The sequence below is a fragment of the Amia ocellicauda genome, chromosome 11, assembly GCF_036373705.1.
Source record: "Amia ocellicauda isolate fAmiCal2 chromosome 11, fAmiCal2.hap1, whole genome shotgun sequence".
NCBI lineage: Eukaryota > Metazoa > Chordata > Actinopteri > Amiiformes > Amiidae > Amia > Amia ocellicauda.
In genome coordinates this window covers 5,250,278-5,272,540 of record NC_089860.1, presented here as the reverse complement: position 1 = coordinate 5,272,540, position 22,263 = coordinate 5,250,278, and the positions used below count along the sequence as shown (strand labels likewise).

Genomic DNA, 22,263 nt, shown 5'->3' with positions numbered 1-22,263 from the left:
TTTACCCAAAGCGATATAGACTTACTTACAGACGCTTGCGGGCAGCCGTTATTGTTGCTGTATGCTGAACCAGTAATTGGAAGCCTAATCTCATTTTCTAGGGTTTTAGTGAGTAGCAGGAATGTGAATGCGTATATAGTCTATCCAAAACAGGGGCTAGTGCAAGCTGTACCGATATAAATCAACAAATAACCATGTAACCACGAGACGTTTACATTTAACAATAATACCCTCGCAACATTAAATTAGATATCGATGGTCATTTTCCATTTTCCATACTATAGCCTTATTCACAATTCTCTCTTTTATTAATTGAATTAAATAAATAGATTGAAAGGGAATTGCAATTAATTACATCGGAGGGATACATAGCTTCGATACATAGGTCGTTATAATTTGAAAAGTCGATCATAAATTCAGTGAAAGTTGAAAGTTGGGGTCGTTTGTTTATGATTTTAAATACCGAAGAAACTATTTATTGAAATGATCAATTCTTATAATGACACTCTACAATCTAAGCTATGACAATTATCATGCTTATAGCTCTGTAAATGGCGTTGCAAATACCTGTTTTGAAATACAGTGTCTGGGATGCGTCCTTCAATGTTGTATGGAGTGATTTTCTAACTCATGTACCTACATCAGTAAAAAAAAAAAGTAATTTTAAAAAGTAGGTTGTTTGCAGGGTATGGCAAAATCCTACTGGAAAGCTAATATATAAATATAAGTCAACTAAATAAAACATAACATGCATTAGGGACTCTATAAAATAAAATACTATATGCGAATTATACATCTAAAGCCTGAACAAATAAAAAGAACGACATGCTTTCTAAAGGCTTCTATTGTGTGAGGTCAAAAGTTAGTTTCTCATATGTGACCGTATTGTGCGAACATCATATATAAAATCAAATGAAACCCTCAATAGCATTCCAGAGAAATAGACGGCTAATTTGAGTGTGAAAGGAGCCAGTTGTGCAGAGTACATTTAGATATGGATTTGGCAAGGGGGTTGGTGGGTTTATTTAGGGGGGTGGGGGTTATACTCCCCCCCCACTTCTCCCTTTCTTGAAGCCGATTGTTGTTCCTCTTGTGCTCATACTGCCTAGAGCCATGATCGGCAGCAAAGTGCTCGCAGCGGCTTTGCACTGTAACCGGAGAGTCGCTAATTGAGATTTCAAAATGCTTTAGGTTCCTCCACGACAAACCATTAGCGAGCAGACAGCGAGCCGGGCAGAGCGGAGCAGAGCGAAGACTCACATCTGCTACAGGGTTACCATCCAAAGCGTGAATACATTATTTATACGTGTTGCAGAAGATAAAATAATAAATCATATGGACACAACATCTTACAGTGGAGTGCTGTTTTGGGGGCAAGAAGAGAGAGCAAAGGATTGTGCAGAATGCAAGGGAAGAAACGGGACACATCGACCCAGGATGTCTTGTTTGTGAAGGATTAACTCGTGTTTTCTCGTGTTCTCAAATCCCTTCGTCATAACAAGAAAATACCTTGAAATCTCCCACGTAGAAGACCGTTTTTGTTCCTTGTCGTGTTTTCTTGTTGTTGTGTTTTTTTGGCATTGGAGAGAATATTCAGCCCGGAACAGAAGGTGGACTTGATTCGGACTTTGCGCCGCTTTTCACGGATCAGCTTCCATTACAGCGGCTAAGTGGTATTGTTGTGGATGTATTTCTAATTTCGCCCCGGAGCCTTACTCTCCCCGCCGGGCCTCGGCGATCCCAAAGGTCGGCTGGGAAACAGTCCGGTATAAAGGACCCAAATGGGGGCTTTCGTTGCAAAAATTGATCTATTAGACTGAACTGAGGAATCACCAACAGCTAAGCCAGAAACAAGGTAAATAAAATCGTATTTTTAAATAAATGAATTGTGCGTGTATGTAAAACGTACACACACACACACACACATACACAATAATAATTATGTGTGTGTGAAAGTTATAACATGATTACATTGGATGATTAGGAAAATAAACTTTATTTCACATTGCATAACATTCAAACTTCTTCTCCCACTTGTTTTATAAATATTTGGCATGATAGAAAGCTTCTAGTTAAGAAGCCATATGGGCCCTGTTTAATTATAGAAGGGATGGTGTTTAATTATAGGTTTCTATGGGAAGTAGAGTGAAGTCTCCAGAGCCCTGGCTAATTTGGGAGTTTCAATGAAATTCCTCAGACCGGTGATGACACTGCCAACTCTAACCGGGCTATATCACTCTTTGATTCTAAACCACATTTGCTTAGCACTATTATTTTGACATGCCCCTATTCTATTGAACTTAATAGCAAAGTTGTGACAGTCTTAACGGCTAATATGGAAAATCACAAACCTCTTTATACGTGCGATCCGAGACACTTTGTGGAATGTATCTGTTCTTGTTTTATCCCCCATTCATATTTATGATTATATATACATATAATTTTGAATGCCTAATTATAATATTGTTCTCCGTAGTTCTGCCACTGTAATATAAGGTACAACTCGGAGAGAGAACCTAGATTATAACAACACCCAACAAGAGCCAGTTCATAACATTTCAGGACTGGACTGGGAATTGACACCGGGGCATAACCGATAGGCGGTGTTTGTACTCTGTTTAAAATGTAACCAAGTTGTAAATTGGAATGTAACAGATCTCAAGACTTCATCTCTGATTTATGGATGATTCACTGGGGATTCATTGTCTCAGGGTGGACTGTTTGGCTCGTACGACTGGACACAGACACGTGTGTCCAGATAGCCCTTTGCAGGGGAAGACGTTTGAGATTTTTTTTACTCATGTTGTATCTGAAGCACCGCGCTTGGAAATGCAGCAGTGTTAGGAGAGTTCAGCAGATTGGCACATGAAATGCATTTTTTGGATTGAATTAACCACTTTGCAAGTATGCTTAGTAAGGCAAAGACCCATGTAGTCTAGTATGTGTACGTTTTTATCATTATTTAGTGGTCTTAAATGGGGATAAAAGAACGTTTAATGCATGGGCATGTGTTTGAGTGGAAATATTAAAAGGCGATGAGAATGCACGGGATTGTTGTTGGTGGGCGGGGGGGTGGGTGCTGGCACATGGTCTTGCTTCAACACAAGAGCGCTTTCCCTGCCTGGCGCCTGTGATATGCTCGGCTGGTCTCCCCGCACAGTTTGAGACGCCACTCTCCATCATAATCCCTCCCCAACTCTTTCAAAAACAGGTTCATATTATAGACGAGGGCTGTCGTGCTCCCTCCAGCCCCGACGCCTCGCCACTGCAGACAACTGCACATGTGTAAACAGAGCTGTGCTGTGTGGCGCGGTGGACGTCTCTTTTAGAGGGGGGCTGGAAAGCAAGGGGGCGATAGGACATGAGACAGATGGTAGTTGCCACAAGTGACTTTTTTGCGTCTCTTGGAGAAGATACCGGTCGAAGCACATTTAAGATATTTCTTTTATAAAACCAACAGAATAAAAAACTTTCGGTTCATATTCAACTTTATTATCACGTTTTCTGTACAAACTTAATTGTGGTCTAATTGTGATTGTGATATAACGTATAACGGACAATCAAATTATATTTTGAATTGTCGAGACGTAATGAACATTTAATGCCGTTGATGGGTGATGCAAAGCATTGTAATACATTGACTATACTATTCTGAGAAGGAAATATTACACACGTCAGTTTGCATTAAGTATCTATAGTAAATAAATACACCTTAATAGGGGCTATATCCTACTAAATCTCCTCGTTAATAGATTAAAATGCATTGTATGTATTCCACGTTTCCCTTTGGTTAATGTGTCTGGTATTCATTAAGCATCAACAATGAGCTATCTATTTAGTGTTTCAGCACGTTTGTTTTGGCTGAGAACGTATTGTTTTGCAGAGGAGATAAAAGTGGTGATGAAGAAAGTTAAATGACTAAGCCTATTAAAATCATCACCTATACCTAACCCCTCAATGACAGATTACGTAATTCAATTAAAGATGCTGGGCTTTTATAGCAAAGAGCGTAGCCAGGGAGATTTTGGAAATGGGTAATATCTTTCCTTATTTTGCAAGGGTGAGTTTGTCTGTCTACGTGGGGTTGTCCAACCCAGCATCTCTTTAAGTCCCACTTGTGGTTTCTTTCAAACATAGTTTTTGGTTTGATTGTTTGTTTGTTTTATATTTAGAAGTGATGCAGTACACCCTTCCTAGTAAATGCTACATCTGATAAATCAATGGGATCCTGGAAAATGGAAGAATGCCTAATTGGGACCTAGGATAGAAAGGGAATGTGTTGTTGAACCTGAACATAGAAACATTGGTATTAGGTGTGAATCCCCCCCCCCCCCCCCTCACATAATGATCTATTTTGTATTCACCTCCACCCAAATGTTTTCCCTGCATTTCTGCTAAAGTAGACCAGGAAAACGGATTCACATGTTTCGAGAGCCGTTTGTAATTACCTTGTTTCTAATTGTTACTATTGCCTTTCTTGTAGGTTTCAGTACATAAGCTAAGCCAGCCAATGCCACGAAACACCATCTAATGCCAATTTAAAGGCTGCAAGCTGCCACCCCACCACCACCATTCCCACTTCATACAGGAGACACATACACATCACCTCTGAAAGATGAACCCTTTGTGTAAACTCTGCTTCTTCATCCTGAGCATAGCTGAAGGAGCCAAGCCTGTGGTTCTGGAAGATGGTCGACTGAAAGGTAATTCTCCTTCAGATTCCTATGAGAAGATAAGTGGAATGAGGAGTTCAGTGCAGATCTGAATATAAAGGCAATCAACAATGCTGTATATTCCTGTGTTTTACCCATATAGTACAATGGCACTCACCTTTGGTTCTGGTCAGTCACAGGGGTTTCCTTCCTCCTGAGCTCTTGATGACATCAAATATGCAAATATGTGATTATGGAATTAGCACTGTTTCCAGGTCTTTAAATGTTGTGGATGTCAAGTTCTACTAGGATTGGATTGTTGTAGGATTGGTGCTAGGAGAGAAGTTCATATTGTGTTCAAAATAATACTTCTTAAAATGTGTGAAATCTAATTCCCTTTCCTTCAGTACTGTTATTATTATTATTATTATTATTATTATTATTATTATTATTATTATTATGTTTCCAAAATAAAGTGTTTCGTTCAATGTGGCGGTAGCTGGGATATCGTACTGCAGTACTGCAAGTTCTGGTTCAATAAGAGAAATATGCGTTTGTGTTTTGTGTTGATAGCCGAATTAATCACTTAGGCTACTTTAAAGACCCCCGGGCACAGAAATGTACATTTGCCAGCATCGGTGCCAGGGTTAGAGGGGCAGTACTGCACTGTAGCAGCAGATGCTTGTCTACAATAATCAACTGCATGAAGTGCAGTTTACGATATTGTTCTGGTAGTAGATGGGTTGATTGGATTTGCAGTATCGTCATGGTAGCATTACACGCTTCATACACGCTTCATCAATTCTCAAGTCTTGCCTGCAGCACCAGCCAGTGCCCGGTTGGGCTTACTTTTACTAATTTCGTTTTTTTTTTAAAGAAAGCTTTATCGTACAGTTCTGTAAAATTAAAAAGTGTCGCTCAACTTTTTTTAATTTACGCTTTGAGTAAACTCCCGTGGAAGAGAAACGGTGAAAGTTGAGAAAACCAGAGGGAGAGAACAATACACTATTGAGTCCCTGCCAAAATAAATTACAGTAACTTAATGACGGTAATAATTCCCAACAGATCACGTCCAGCGCAGTGTGCAACAGCACTTATAAAATCATTGGGATGAAATCCAGGAAACTTACATTTGAAATTATTTATTTGCCACACACATTGATAGGCATTCCTAATCACCGTTTCCTCGTTTTTGTTTGCATTTTTGAATTTACAACAAATAATATCGACTAGGCTATTTTAAACGCTGTATTCAATGCAAAATACACACATTTATATTATATTTTCCTGGAAACCTTGCTGCCTTTTCTCTGCCGTAATTGCAGTGATGTCTCCATATTATTAGGTTTCAAACGCAATTGCTGTTTCGGGAACAAGCGGTGTACTTGAGTGTTAGATACCCAGCGAATAAGCGAAGGTTTGTCCGACAGAAAAATCCGGAAGATCTAATCCGAGTTTAGTACCTGTCACCGTGATTTATTTTGTGCTTTTGTCTGCTTTTAACAGGGCTTCCCTGTCAGGTAAAGGAGTACAATCACACCCTCCCCGCACAACAAAACAAATCGTTTTTCATTCGTGTAGCTTGTCTAAGAAAACAACAGAAAAGGAAGTTCGATTAAAATGCGCTCTAAATCTAAGCCAAACCATTTGACATTGGTTTATTAACGAATGAATTGGTGAATGAGTTTATTTAGTATCTGATTGCTATTTATTTATTTTACTAACTTGCCTTCATTTTATTACATTTCAGTTTTACATTCACGTGCTTTTTTATACCAGATTTGGGAAATTGGGCTAATTGTGTGACCTAACACCTTCCCTGGAGGTCAAAGCCAGGTCAGGGTCCAGTTTGGGCTTGACAAGTTTAATAGAGTGTTTATGTGCAACAGTGGGGGAGACTTGTCACACAGAGAGGGAGGGATTGACAAGCTGCAGCCTATATATCACACCACCTTCTGCTGTATTTACAGGTCACCTCAGTTTACAGTTGTTTTGTTTTTGTGTGTTGTAATTGTGATTTAAACTCTGCCCAGAGATATTCCTTCCCATATTTTGGTGACGGATGGCATGAAGAAATTAGAGTGATAATTTAAAGAGGTCAGTCATCACCTTTTGAGAGAAAGATGCTTTTCCTCTTGGCTTACCTTTGTCTCAGGAAGTGCAAGTGACTGCTTGAGTTGCATGGCCAAATTCAACTTTTATTTGCTTTTTCTCCTCATTTTAGAGTCCAAACTCTCTCGGCCAATTCTTCAGTCTGGTTACCTCCAGAACACCACTGCATTGATGGGAAGCAATGTAGAACTGTACTGCAGAGTGTCCAGGACATCCAAGACCCGGCTCCAGTGGTTCAAGCGCATTGAGAAAGAGGGCAGTCACGTTGGGTCCGATGACCTTGTAGCTTTGACAGTGAGTGAGAGCACAGTGAGATCACGCGTGTTTCCATAGATACTTTCTGAAGAGACCTGTCATATTCTGCCAAGTTACTCTAATCAAAGTTTTAACTCTACATGTTTTTCCTTCACTCTATTTGGCGGTAATGTCAAAATTAGTTCAGGGTTGGCCCTGCATGGTGTGTCTGTGCATGCTCTATTTTGTGCTGTTGTGCACCATTTGATATCCTTGTAAATTCTGATCACTGTGATAGGACAGGGACTCTATAAGTCACTTCTCTGTTACAGTCTACTAGTACTACTGTTGTTGTTGCTTCTACATTTGCATTTATTTATAAATTGCATTTATAAATCTATTATTTATTTTTTATTTTGCAGGCTGTCCGCATGAACATCTCTAAAATCAACATCTTGCATCTAAGAAACATCACACAGGGCAATGCTGGGGAATATGTGTGCACAGTAGAGAACTTTGCTGGCCGTTCCAGTCAGTCAGCCTGGCTCACAGTCTTACCGGGTACGCTTCCATACACCAGTCAGATATGAGCTACTAATACTAATACTAATACTAATACTAATACTGAAGAATAGTTAATTTAGTGTCTGATTAAATAAAGCAGGTTAAGCTTCCCCACATAAAATGCTCCTTGAGTGGAAGAGTGTGATTTAACTGTTCAACGGAAAACATATTTATTAATTAGTTATGCAATACGTACAGGGTTTTATATAAGTGCTGTCTGGTTTCTAGTCAGTTCCCACTATTAATAAAGCTGTTAATGCAGAGGTTAATGATTCAAATAAGGTATTATGTTCAAATTTTAATTGTAGAGCCCCTGCTCCCATCCTAATATAAACAATTAACAGACCTATTTTAAACGTCTTCCAGCAGCCAATTTGCATTTAAGATTCAGTCAAATCTTTTAGTGCAAAACAACCCAAATACTCTGTCAATCGATTCCACCTCCCTCCCCAGTATTGAAGATACAGAATTTGGTTTCAGTAACAGTTGTTTATTTTATCCTGCCTGTGTCTTTCAGAAGGCCCTTCTCAAAAGCCCACCTTCCAGGCAGATCTGCGTTCTCACACTAATGTTAAAGCAGGTAAGCTTCAAGCAACAGGGTCTGGTTACTAGAAATGCAGCTTCAGTTTTATTGTTTCAGTTCAGTGTCAAGATGAAAAGGACTAAATTGTTAGGTCCCCTTATTTTGAGTTTTCTGATTATTCTGCCATCTGGATATTGTCACTTTGCTATACGGAATAATTTCAGCTTTTTTTTCTGGTATTGCTGTTGTGTAGCCCAAGTGTCCGTTACGCTATGACATGTTCATTACAGTCTTTGTCATCTTGTCAGGCTGGTTGTGTAGTTCTCTCTCAATTCTACAATACCATGTAGAGTACAAACAATTGGAGAGAAGAAGGGGGAGGGGGTCACTGTCACTATGGAAACCAGTGTTTGTGTTTCAAATGAAAAGGACAGGGGCAAGAGTTGAAAGGTCATCTTTGGGAGGAAGGTGGCCCCTTTGTGTGTGTGTTTGATTTGTTTGGAGGGAGAGTGATTTGGGCTTTTACAGTGAGATGCTCTGAAACCAATGTTTTATGCTCTGTTTTGATGTAGAAGTTCCTGAGGAAGAAACAGTAGAGCACTTGCTGCTGGAACCTGGCGACGTTCTCAAACTGAGCTGCGACACCAACCGCACGGGCGGCCTGCACTGGTTCAAAGATGATACGCGGGTTGCCCACGGTGACCGTATCCAGATCCGTTCTGGCATCATGGAGATCTCCGAGGTGACGTACGAAGACTCGGGGGTGTACCTTTGTGTGGCTCGCGGCACGAGAGAAGTACTGCGCAACTTCACCATCACTGTCGTTGGTAAGAGAGCCCCCCAGGCCCTCAGTTACACAAGACAGGGTGTTTTAGTTGCAGATCTTGCTCAAACAGTGTGATTTACCCTAATTTACAATCCAGAGGTCTTACATAAAGCAGAGATTACTCTTCTGATGCAAATTGTATTACAATTGGATGTTGATTTTATGTTTTTAACAACAAGCATATATTTTATGCTTAAGCCCTGGACATTGTGTTGTTGTTGTTGAAGTGTAGTCTGACAAATGGGAATGGGGGTGATATAAAAATAGACATTTAAGTTGATGATTTTGTTTTCATTTAGGTCCCAACCTATTTGAAACCTTAATTTCTTGCATTAAGAAAAATAAATCTAAACATATCAGAAGCTTGCTAAGAGTGCTGCATGATTTAATGATTTAATTTACCATCTGGGTTTTAAGTTAAAGTGATGCAGATTATAGTGCTATCCTGTTTCTGATTCATTTAATGTGATTATTTTTATATCCTTTTTTTAGACTCATTGGCATCTGGTGATGATGATGAGGACAACGATTTAGAAGACACAGTGAATGAGTCGGACGATGAACGACTATATTACACCAGAGGTGAGAGAAATTATTGTATTCCAGTAGTTGCCATTTTTGTTTTTGGATATATTGCTATGTTTCATAAAGCCCATTAAATAACAGAAAGTCTCTCCTGGGTGAATTCTCCTCAGTAAGTTCTTCTCTAACTTATTCAGTCATAATTCTAAGTGCAAAGCTAACATTGCTGGATCTCTGTCTGTCTGGCCAGCTCCCTATTGGACACACACACAGCGGATGGAGAAGAAGCTCTACGCTGTCCCAGCTGGGAATACAGTCAAGTTCCGGTGCCCAGCAATCGGTAATCCATTGCCAGCTATCCGCTGGCTGAAGAATGGGCGTGAGTTCAGGGGAGAGCACCGCATCGGGGGCATCAAGGTAGGCCAGAGTCCCTTTAAAGACAAAGAACGTAAAATAAGTAATTGGGAATGGACAGGTGACTACAATAAGTGACAGGGTTTCTGATTACTACCTAGCAGTTGTTGTTTTTGTTTTCCCATAATATTTTGTTCATTTGCCAAAGTCAATGGCCTTGACATGCTTACTTCCTCCTAGAATAAGACCAGTCCCCAAATTCCATAAGAAACCACCTTTAATGCAAACAGTTATTAAAACCAAAAAGACTAGTTCAGGGAATATACAACACAATTGGTAATCTTTCCAGATTGGCTGAGAAGTTTAAAGGTCAATTGATCAGAATTTCATAACACAAGTACCATTTACAATACCCACTGTATTTCCTTAGTAACATGATGATTATCTTTAAGTGGCTGAGCATCAGGGCATGGTTTTGCAATCCAACATGCATAATTGTAAAACTAATCAGGAAATCAAGTAAATGTGTTTGTAAATACTTTGAGTTTTTTGTTTCAGGAATTACTACTCAGATGAACTTTTTAATTTGCATTGTGATTTCAGACACTCATCAAGTTGATAGTGATGTTCAAGATAGAGAGGTTTTGACTGCTTTGGTGTTTTTCTGGTAGTTGCGCCATCAGCACTGGAGTCTAGTGATGGAGAGTGTGGTACCATCAGACAGAGGGAATTATACATGTGTGGTAGAGAACAAGTATGGCGTCATCAGTCACAGCTACCTCCTGGATGTACTGGGTAAGACCTCACCTCCTCACTGCTCCGTCTACGCAGTACATATAGGTCTACTGTAGTTGAAAGTTACAAACCCCTACATTTGAAACAATGGTATTCATTGTGTTTAATAAATATTGCTCACAGTATTTAATATCTTATTTAAAAATTCAGATCGATGGACCTAAATTAGGACAGGGCGTGTGTAATCTTCTGACTGCCACTGCTTTGATTTCTTTGGTTTATACCCCCCCCCCCCCCCGCCAATTCAATTAATGTAATTTCAATCAACAGCAAACCACATAGTTTGTGTAAGGCTGAATTGGTGTTCAACAAACGATTAAAATATATTTCTGCTAAGTAGAGTTAAGGCCCTTCATTGCTGGTATTTTGATCTCCCTACCTGACTCTTAATCTCTAAGCATCTGTCACTGAAACCCTAGATTCCCTGTTTTATAGATTGATCACAGTAGTTTTTCAAAGTTTTCCTCCATTCCTGTTTGATTTCAATATCAAAATTATCTAGAGACCACCCCCCATCCAAAAAAAAAATCCAGAAAGGGAAAAAGTAAGATTTAAGAAAAGCTTATCTCTTGACCCCTAGCTCCCCCAGTGAAAAAGATAAACGAGCAACTGAGGGAGATGTGGCTTTTTGGAGGTCTGTGGGGATGTTGTAGATGAGCAAGGGGTAGAAAGGGGGAGAAAAAAGAGCAATAAACACTGACACACCAGGGGAGATGCTAATGCAGGGGAGTGATAATGGTAACATATAGAACACGGCTGGAGACCGCTGGGCTCTGAGGAGTCCAGAACATTTTCTCCCTGACCTGTGACAGAGACGAGTTTTGTGAAAGTATCTGGTTTGGAGGTCAACTGATGTCTCCACTCACACCAGAGGGGAAATGAGCATGCAGACGCACACAGGCATACACACAATAGCTGGGGAAAATACTTCAAAGCACTTTTCTATGGGTCTGACTGCACACTTCCCTAATGGAACCAATTAAGGCCTGTCTGGTCTGTGTTAGTGGTGATGGTTATCTTCCCTGTTTTTTTTTGTTTTTTTTTGCTATCTAACAAGATCTGTCGTCTTAATTAATGTGGATCTTTTTTATTGGACCGGCATTTACAGTGGCTCTCAAAAGCATTCACTCCCCTTGAACTTTTTCACATTTAATTGTGTTACAACATGAAATCAGAATGGATTTAATCAGGAGTTTTTGCCACTGATCAACACAAAAAATATAATCTGCAAATTGTTCTAAATTAATTACAAATACAAAATAGAAAATAATTGAATGCATAAGTAATCACCCCCTTTGCTATGACACATGTGATTGAGAATATGTGGAAAGAGTTGAAAATTGCTATTCACCAAAGGTCCCCATCCAACTTAATGGAGCTTGAGCAATTTTTCTAAGTAGAATATGCAAAAATTGCTGTGTCCAGATGTGCAAAGCTGGTAGAGACTTATCCACATAGACTCATGGCTGTAATTGCTGCCACGTATGATGATTACCAATGAATTCAAGTATTTTCTGTTTTGTATTTGTAATTAATTAAGAACAATTTGCAGATTATATTTTTCACTTTGACATTATGGACATATTCTATGTTGATCAGTGGCAAAAACTCCTGATTAAATCCATTGGAATACAATGAAATGTGGAAACGTCCAAGTGGGGTGAATACTTTTGAGAGCCAATGTATTTAAAGAATGAATTGCCATGGCCGAAAGTTTGCCTGCTTGATAACAGATCTAAACAAACACATCAGATCATCCATACATGACATAATGCCAAGCTCAAAATAACGCCAAAGCTTGAATGGAAATTAATGAATGACACAAGCAAAGCATTATCTATTATTTTTGCCTTGGTCTAATGCATGGTCTAAACTCTGCATTCATTTTAAAGTGTTGGTGGGTATTTTCTTTAATATGACATTCTTTAATATGTTTTATAGCTGCTCTTTTGAATTCTGGGAAGTCTCTTTGTGACACACAGTTGTTCTTATATGCAAAATAATCAAATATGTTTTATGTATATTTTATAAATATACTATATAATTTACAAATATTAATATATATCAGCAAAGTATATAAATTCACCTTTTGAAATATGCTAGATGTGAATAGACGATCATACATTTTTCAAATTCATAAAAAAGTACTTTTATGATATGTTTATTCATATTTCTCCATATGGGTTTTCAGTGGTATGCAAGTCTACACACAAAGTATGGGGGGTATTGTCTGTAGAGGGGCCTGACAGTTGTTCTTCTCCTGTCCTCTTCTTGCAGAGCGCTCACCACACAGGCCCATTCTGCAGGCAGGGCTGCCAGCAAACACCACCGCAATAGTGGGAAGCGACGTGCAGTTCTTCTGCAAGGTGTACAGTGATGCACAGCCCCACATCCAGTGGCTCAAACACATAGAGAAGAATGGCAGCCGATATGGGCCCGATGGTGTTCCTTATGTACAGGTTTTAAAGGTGAGGGAAGTGGAAAGCCACATTTTGTCTGTGGCGCCACACTACAGAAGACTTCTGTTTCTTTCTGGCATTTACAGGGAAGCATTTAATCCAGGATTGACCAAAGCTTAGTTCTAAGGGTCTCAAGACAGTTTTATAGGTCACCCCCCTTAATGGCCATTTCCTAAAGACTGGGAATATGTTATAGGTTGATTATTTTACCAAGTCAATATGAAAGCCTAAAATCTAAAATGCAAAGCATTGTAATAATATGTTATAGATCGATTCCCAGTGAAAAGTTATATAATGGATCAGATGTTATCTAACTCATGTAAGCTCAAATGAGTTTTGGATTGTCTTCCTGTTTTTATTAATTTATTTGTTTGTTTTTTCAGACTGGCAGTCTTAACATGTCCGAAGTTGAGGTGCTATATCTCACTAATGTCACTGTGGAAGATGCTGGGGAGTACACCTGTCTTGCTGGAAACTCCATTGGCTTCTCCTTCCAGTCGGCCTGGCTTACTGTATTGCCAGGTAAGTTTTATTTATGAGGCAGGCTGGAATTAGATGGATCTGTTGCAAAGTCCTTTATTTATTGCTTGCTGGAGTACCTGACTTTAAAAGGCAGTTATAAAGATCTAGATTACTGAAGAAGTATGTATGTTTTTTAAAGTCAAAGCCTTTTTTTTGGTTTTGTTTCTTTTGCTGTTGGCTGAAATGCATTTTGCTAATTTACCTTTAATTCCAGAGGAAGAGATGGTTGATGAAGTGGACTCACTAGAGACCAAGTATACAGACATCATCATCTACGCCTCTGGTTCTCTGGCCTTGGTCATGGCCATTGTGATCGTGGTGCTATGCAGGATGCAGTCCAGCCCTGGCAGGGAGCCTTTTGACGTCCTGCCCGTACAGAAGCTCTCCAAATTCCCCTTGCGCAGACAGGTAAAGGGAATTCACCATTTGGGGCTGGAGCAGGGAGGGGGGATACAACAGTGCTATCTCCCCACCTAAATGTAAATCCAGGAAATTAGCTCTTCTTTCCCAGTGTGCAATGCATTGTTTCCCACACTCTAGCAGTTTAGCCCGCCCAAAATGGGTGTTTGACTGCCTTGTCCATTAGGAAACTGAGTTTAAGCCCCAAAATGCCTGTAATCCCTTAACCTTTCCTACCTGCCTTCGGCCCTTCAAAAACTCCACACTTCTTCAATGAAGGCCCAGGTAGCAAAACCTGGAAAATCACCTGCTAAACCGGGGGGAATAATGGAAGGAGGCATATATCAACATGAATACATAGTGACATTACATTAATATCACACAGTTATTACACTGATTCAGACCTAGTGGTACATTCTGTGGTTCAAAATACACACACACACAGGTTGTGTATTCATAAGAGCACACTAAAACATCTACCACACTCTCTGTCTCATTCTCTGTCTAGTATTCTGTGGAGTCCAATTCATCTGGCAAGTCGAGTGCCTCTCTGATGAGGGTGTCCCGCCTCTCCTCCAGCTGCTCCCCAATGCTGGCCGGTGTCATGGAGTTTGAGCTGCCCCTCGACCCCAACTGGGAATTCTCACGGGACAAGTAAGTCGCCCTGATTCTGAATTCTCCTTCACTGTACCTGCACCCCTCCAAAGAAAACACAAAATAAAAAAATCCTTATGGTTCTGCTTCTTCATGTTCTTAACAGTGTTCTTGTTTTGTTTTGGTTTCTCTCCTGCTTTGTTGTTTGTCTCTGTAGCCTGACCCTGGGGAAGCCACTTGGAGAAGGCTGCTTTGGCCAGGTGGTCAGAGCAGAGGCCTATGGGTTAAGCAACCCAACCCAGAGCAACCCAGAGCAAGTCTCCACAGTTGCCGTGAAGATGCTGAAAGGTAGGCTCTGTTTCAGTTACACTGATGGACCTAATTTGTTGTTTATATCCTGGGGTATGTGGTGGGTAAGGAAGATGTGTTAGTGTGCAGATGGTGATAGAAAACAGTGACAGCTAAAATGTGTATACTATATATTTTATTTTAATAATAAAAAATAAAAATAAATAAAAAACCGTTATAAAAGCTGTTTGAGGAAGGTTGTTTTCTCCCACTCATGCACTCAATCCAAATATATTATTTTGAGTTAATCAGGTAATTAGACCTTGCTCTAAACAAATTAGTCAAAGGCTAATTTAGAATTTCTGAAGTTAATTCAAAACCAAGAAAAATGCATATTCTGGCCAAGGCTCTGCCATTTTTCTAGTCTCGAGAGGAAGAAAGGAGCCCCAGTGCTTATGTACTGACACAGAGACATTTTTCTCTTGCTAGATGATGCCACGGATAAAGACCTGGCGGACCTGATCTCGGAGATGGAGCTAATGAAAGTGATGGATAAGCACAAGAATATAATTAACCTTCTGGGAGTGTGCACACAGGATGGTGAGTGTGGTCTACCTTTGTCCTTTTTAGATTTGCTTGTCTGTGCTGTGCTGGGAGCAGCTTGAGTGCCAATCGGGAATAACCATCTGTCTCATAAGGTGTCTCCCTGTCCCCCTGCAGGACCTCTGTATGTGCTGGTGGAATACGCCTCTAAAGGCAGTCTCCGTGAGTACCTGCGGGCTCGTCGACCCCCAGGCATGGACTATACCTTTGACGTCACTAAGGTGCCAGAGGAACAGCTAACCTTCAAAGACCTGCTTTCCTGTGCCTACCAGGTAGCAAGGGGCATGGAGTACTTGGCCTCCAAACGAGTAAGTTCTGCTTGAACTCAGCTGATTATAGTAATGAGTTTTTATGTGTTTTTAGTTGTTTTGTTTAATGGGGAAAAGATACGATTACAGCACTTCAAAAACGCAAGCATTTCATGCCCTGCAAATCCCAGAGTATTCTGTGTTTGTAGCTTGCTAGCCAGGCCATGGGCAACACAAGAGTGCGACTGTGACGCGATGCAGCACATTTGTTTTCCTTACCCAAGGTTTTATTCTAGTGCTCCTCACAGTGAGTCTTCCTTTTAGCAGCGTCTCAGAATGGATACCTCTGTCTCAATGAGCTCCATATGTCAACACTGCCATAAATTCTTTAGCAAATAGGAGTAGCCTTCAGACAAGAGACTAGCTCTTCACTGCGGTTATGTGCACCACCAAGAACTAATTTTAACAAACAACAAAACTACATGTCTAATAAAAACCACCAGTATAAATGTCCTAGTATTATAAGAGAAAAACCCTAGCATACACATAATAAAATTAATATATATATATATATATATATATATTTTTTTTTTTTTTTTTTTATTTATTTATTTTTATTTTTTTTCCCTCAACAACCATAAATCCATATAAGGTTGTCTTATTTTTAGAAGTGCTAAATACACATACTTTGTGTTCACTTGTATATTGGCAAGATAAATAATTATTTCAGTCTTCTTATTACCCCCAGCTTTTTCCAGCTGTGTATTTTCACAATGACTCATCCAATGGTAAATCAAGCCATGTTCAGAGGAGACTTTTAAAAACAATTAACCCAAAGCATATACATTTAAACAATTTGAAATTATAAGTTTGAGAATGTAATAAGCAATAAGTGATTTTTGCTTTTCAAAATATATTATGCATTCAATAAGAAAGTGTCTGATTTTGTATTAGTAGTCTTCCAGTTTGTACTTCTTATATCACCATGTTTATCATTCTCTAAATTATAAGGATTAATTTGGACAGTGGATTATGATTTTTTAAGTGTATTAACGTATGGTAAATTCCTTCTTTTGTTTGAATGTAACCCCCGCCCCACCCTCGCCTGTAACAAGACTCAATCTGTAGATTGATTTGGCTCTGTGTCTTTTCAGTGCATCCATAGAGACTTGGCAGCCAGGAATGTTTTGGTAACCGAAGACAATGTCATGAAAATAGCTGACTTTGGCCTGGCAAGAGGAGTGCACCAAATCGATTATTACAAGAAAACCACCAATGTAAGAGAACTCTTGAGCACAAGCATTATTTTGCTTCTTTTTACAACTTTTTTATTGTTGTTATTGGCACTGCTGCATTAAAAAAAAGAAAAAACATTGTATCCACAGCCGCTGTTGTGTCCCAGCCTGTGTCTGTTTGCAGCTTTAATGTTTTTAAAGACAGCCGTATGATGTGTGGCCCTTGATTGACAGGGTGCCTGATGGGAGATAATTGGGACAGGCGTGGGATTGGGGAGGCAGGTTGGCTGGGGGTGGTTGTGGCAGGGGGGATCAAAAAGAGGACAAGCAGATCCTGCTGGCTTTCATAAAACCAACTGTCCGCTCACAGACTTGTCTTGTTGGGATTGCAGGGACGCTTGCCAGTGAAGTGGATGGCACCAGAGGCCTTGTTTGACAGAGTCTACACACACCAGAGCGATGTGTAAGTATAGCTAATTTGCCAGCAATGTGCCAGAGAGTCGCAGAACCACGTGGTGTTTGATTTTTTTCTTTTTCTTTTCCACATTCTCCCACCAGGCCTCCACCCCCCTCTCAGTTCCTTCTAGAAATTAGGCCTATTCTCATCTGGTGACCTAATTTAAATTGTCATGCTGAAGGGTGGGAACCAAGTCGGTAACTGAGTCCTACCCATACTTAAACAATTGCCTTCAATATGTAGTAGCATTGCCTAGCCCACCTCCAACACTTCTGCATCATAAATTGTGTGTGTGCTGCACAAGGCTGAGCTACCAGACACTGCTCAGTTTTGTGCTTTGTGTTGTGAGGCAGATATATTATCACTCTAGCTAGGCTACTCAATATCTGATTTCTATCATGTTTAACTTCTTAGCTACACTCAATTGTGGCTTTGAAACTCTTGAATAGTTTTGTAAACTAAAAATAACAATCAACTCTTTCTTATGATCTGCTTGCAGGTGGTCTTTTGGGGTCCTGATGTGGGAGATATTCACTCTGGGGGGATCTCCTTACCCGGGAATCCCTGTGGAAGAACTGTTTAAGTTGCTGAAGGAGGGCCATCGGATGGACAAACCATCCAACTGCACACACGAGCTGTAAGTGCTTACATTCAAACATGCACATGCACACACAGGCCTGCTGGTCTTTGGCAGGACTATACAGTGATGCCCATTCTATTTTAATGCAGGATGCCTAAATTCAACTCAAAAGAAACCTTGTACAGGCTGCAAACAGAAGTTAAACATCTTGGCACTTTCCTATCCTATCTCAGGGGCTATTTATATTATGTAAACCTTGTCTGCACATTGATAGCAATTCCTTCCATCATACACAAATATATAAGTAGTACTTATATTGAACTACAGTGCCAGTTTGTGTTGGTTACTGTACCTGTATAAGTGCAGTGCAAGCATAGGTTGACTGAAGTTTGACTGTGTTTGACTGTGTTTTTCTGTGACAGGTATATGTTGATGAGGGAATGCTGGCATGCTGTCCCCACCCAGAGACCCACCTTTAAACAGCTGGTGGTAGACCTGGACAGAGTTCTACTTTCAGTCTCAGACGAGGTGAGTGTTAACTGTGCACTTGTACGAGGCGATCTGTTGTCTGGCATAGTGCTACTGTAGATAGAAGACTATATGTGGTGCAGTAGGATTGTGACAATGGAATGGCTGTGCTCTCTAGCCTTTCTGTTTCTAAGAAAACCACCTAATCTAAGCAGTCTTGTCACATGCATCATGTCACACACAATCCTTTTTTCTGTGTAAGGTGGACTTTTGCACCAAATTTTTTTAATTCTTATTCGTATTTATGCATTTAGAAGATGAAGGCAACGTATGAAGTTTACAAGCATTCAATATAATCAATAAACAATCATATATATTTTCAATCTTACTATATAACAGAAGTACTTATATTACTCTGTTTGCTTACATGTGCTCCCAGAGAATGGACTTACTCATTGGTTGTGAAACTAAAGGTCCAAACATTACAGAGACCAGTGCTTCAGTATTTGAATGAACCTGTGATAACATCCTAAATTGTGATTCCTCTATTTGTAGTACCTGGACCTGTCGACGCCGTTTGAACAGTATTCTCCATCTTGTGAGGACAACTCCAGTACCTGTTCATCAGACAATGATTCAGTCTTTACTCATGATGCCTTGTCCACTGATCCCTGTTTCCTTGGTTACCATGATGTTCACTCCAGGATAAGGACCTGAAAATGTATCTATAGCTATATATATATATCAATTCCATATAAACTGCCTTCTTCTGACATCTACTATTGGGCATTATGTGGAAAGAAGAAGAAAGATACAAAGACAGAACTTTCCACTATTATACAACATCATTTGATGTCAGCACAGCAACTGGCAGCATCATATTAGATGCTTTTACGTCTTGGTCCTCTTCTACTCAAACAAAAAGGATCCCCCCCCAGGAATGTGATATTTTGTGATATTTTAGATCAAAGCTTTTAATGGAAACCCACAAGAAGAAAATGGACTGATAACTGCAATCACAGAACCAGTAGAGGGAAGAGAAAAGAGAAAATATATTTTGGTATTATAAAACAGAAGATGATAGAATTGTGAATATATATATATCACACATGCTATCTGAAATTAAAAAAAAATGTCTTAAATCTCAGGATCTCTTGGTTTATGTTGCTACGGTGATGGCAAAGTGCCTGAATTTCTAATTTCCTGTGAATATATTAAATTTTTAAATTAATGTTAATGTACATATCACAAAGGAGAAGCAATTGTTACCTTTTTATAAATTATTATTATTGAATGATGTGAGATGAAGGCGTTATTGAGGTGAAGAAATTACAATTTGCCGGCGTATAATTGTACTGGAATTAATATTGTTTGAACTATGCACAAGAAAATCTAAACAAAATAAATAAATAAATAAAACTATACAATTACTCTCCTTTACCAGCAAACTTTAAAAATATATTTTAATATTACTTGTATTAAAGCAATAAGGAATTAAATGCTGTTATGGTACTACATTAAACATAAAAAACAAAGCATATGTAAGTGAAAATATCGGTGCAGTATTATATAGCTTGCCTTTTAATGAAATTCCAAACCTCCATGACAATTCAGAGAAAGAATGGTTGCTATTTTAGCTACTGTATGAAAAAAAAAATCGAATTGATCTGAAATCCAGCTTGATTCTGTGTTGAAAACAAAAATGGAGTCGCCTTTTGTTTTCTGTAATCTTTTAACCAGCACAGTTTGTGTTCCAGAGGCAGATAAAGGCCTCTCAAACAATGGGGTCTTTGTGGCTTTAATGGGTGTGACAGTGGGGCCGGCTGAATTAGGACTTCCAGTGCTTGTGTGCAGATGAATTGGCCTTATTATGTAAATGGCTTCTGCTGCCTGTCATTATTCGGTCACATATTTTAATATACAAATGCTAATGCTGTCCTTTTCAAATAATTTTCATTGAATGTATGGGATGTCAAATTCCCCTGAAGAAGAAAGAAAGAGTCCAGGGTTCTTATTAGGCTTTAAAAGGTGCATTTAAGTCTGGCCGTTAAAATCTCATTGTTTTGTACCAGGCTTGTAATGTATTGGTAACAAAGGTGTGTTCAAAGTACAACATCAGTGCTGGTACCAATCAATGCATGTCTTCTTAAAAGTGCATTTTTACCTTTTTATCACCCTTAGTGTGCAAGGACAAGTAGAAGAACTTTAAAATCTATTAAACCTAATAAAAGAGCGCCCTACAAAACAAGAGAATGAGAATGCAACAAAATACCAATCATTAAATGGAGCAGGCCCCAACACACCCATGTATGCTAGTTTGGCCTTGTGCATCATACAGAGCCTTGTGCTGATATTCACATGGGTTCATGTGGGGAAAAAATAGTTCAATTATTTATCAGGATGATTGTTGTAAACTGGCAGGTCTCTCTAAAATAGTCTATAAGGAAATTGTGAACTGAATATTGTGCATTAAAATGTAGTCAATATTTTGTGCAAAAGCTGTTTTCAGATTATTAAAAGCTGTTTTCTAGTTTAAGGCAGCTAAAAACAAACACAGAACCTGAACTAAAGTCAAGAATGAACTGAAAACAAATGCTAGCCAAAACACTTTAAAATTTAAGTGATTATATCCATTTAATTCCTTGTTTGAACCCTCAAATATTTCATGTGATTTATAAATTATGTACAGCTTTGTACTATTGACAGATATGACCTGTTTGAAATGCATGACATTCCATTTGTAAACTCCAGTACAGCTGTAACAGCCCCAATGTCCTTGGTTTTAGACCTACAAAATAGTATTTTAGACATATTTAATTTATTTGTTTTATTTTGTTTTATATAAAATAAAATATATCCTAATTTTAAAACAATCTTGACAAGTTCTTTTATTATTGTGTGTCCTCCTTGTTTCCTACCTCTGTAGAGTGTTTTGAAGTTTTCAGTGAACTATGGAACTTTCAAGTGGCATTATAATGATCCTGTCACTTATTAACCTATTTCGCTATTGTGATAACACAATGGTATATTATTTTCTTAAATTGTAAAATGTTATAAACTAGTGTAAAATATTTAAAATCCTGTGAACAGGAAGCACTTTGATTACAAGTGGTTAAATGAACATTCCAAACCTCTGTAATAATCCTGAAATTATTACAAATGTGCATCTTATTAGACTTGTTTGTCTCTGTGGACCACAGATTGGAAGACAATATTAAGGCTGAGAGAATGTTTTAGATTGGTAATGTCTGTAAGAATCCTAGTTCCTGAGTGACGGCTGTTGATTAGGAAATAAATGGAACTTAAACTTGCACAAACTGCTCATCTTTGGTCTTATCTTGTGCATCTTCTCTCTACCTATATGCTTCATTAATCATGTGTAGCCAGAGGAAGTGTGGTTCTTGTTGTCAGTGTGTTTGTTATCAGTGGACAGCTTCCTCCTGAAGGTGCACAACAGTCATTTACAAAGGCTGCTACGATCCCAGGCCATATACATTTGTGCATACAGAAGCCTTAAAATCAATCAATCAATTAATTTTTAATTATATAGTGCCCTTCACAGGGTAGCCACAGAGTGTTTTACATACAGCAAAATAAATCCATCCATCTTAAAACCACTTATCCTGGTGAGGGTTGCAGGGAAGCCAGAGCTGATCCCAGCAGGAACACACCCAGGACAGGACACCAGGCCATCACTGGGCAACAGACACACAGCAATTTAGCATGGCCAATTAACCTAACCTGCATGTCTTTGGACAGTGGGAGGAAACCCACACAGACAGGGGGAGAACATGCAATCTCTATACAAACAGGAACGCTGGGCTGGGA

General features: G+C 39.2%; 1 protein-coding gene across 2 annotated transcripts; it reads left to right on the top strand.

Annotated features, from left to right (window-relative positions):
- The first annotated feature begins 1,093 nt into the window (after nucleotides 1–1,093).
- On the top strand, nucleotides 1,094–21,308 carry fgfr4 (fibroblast growth factor receptor 4). Of its 2 annotated transcripts, none has more exons than XM_066716441.1 (21): nucleotides 1,094–1,855; nucleotides 4,484–4,703; nucleotides 6,877–7,058; nucleotides 7,421–7,559; nucleotides 8,083–8,142; nucleotides 8,658–8,912; nucleotides 9,404–9,493; nucleotides 9,684–9,850; nucleotides 10,459–10,582; nucleotides 12,860–13,050; nucleotides 13,425–13,563; nucleotides 13,778–13,971; nucleotides 14,471–14,616; nucleotides 14,774–14,904; nucleotides 15,334–15,444; nucleotides 15,565–15,755; nucleotides 16,850–16,972; nucleotides 17,323–17,393; nucleotides 17,887–18,024; nucleotides 18,390–18,495; nucleotides 18,991–21,308. In XM_066716441.1, exons 2-21 carry the CDS (start codon nucleotides 4,616–4,618, stop codon nucleotides 19,150–19,152), a joined length of 2,808 nt encoding a protein of 935 aa, XP_066572538.1. In that variant the 5' UTR covers nucleotides 1,094–1,855; nucleotides 4,484–4,615; the 3' UTR covers nucleotides 19,153–21,308. The 2 variants fall into 2 exon arrangements, with proteins under 2 accessions (XP_066572538.1, XP_066572537.1); XM_066716440.1 differs by having other exon boundaries at nucleotides 8,080–8,142.
- The last annotated feature ends 955 nt before the right edge of the window (nucleotides 21,309–22,263 follow it).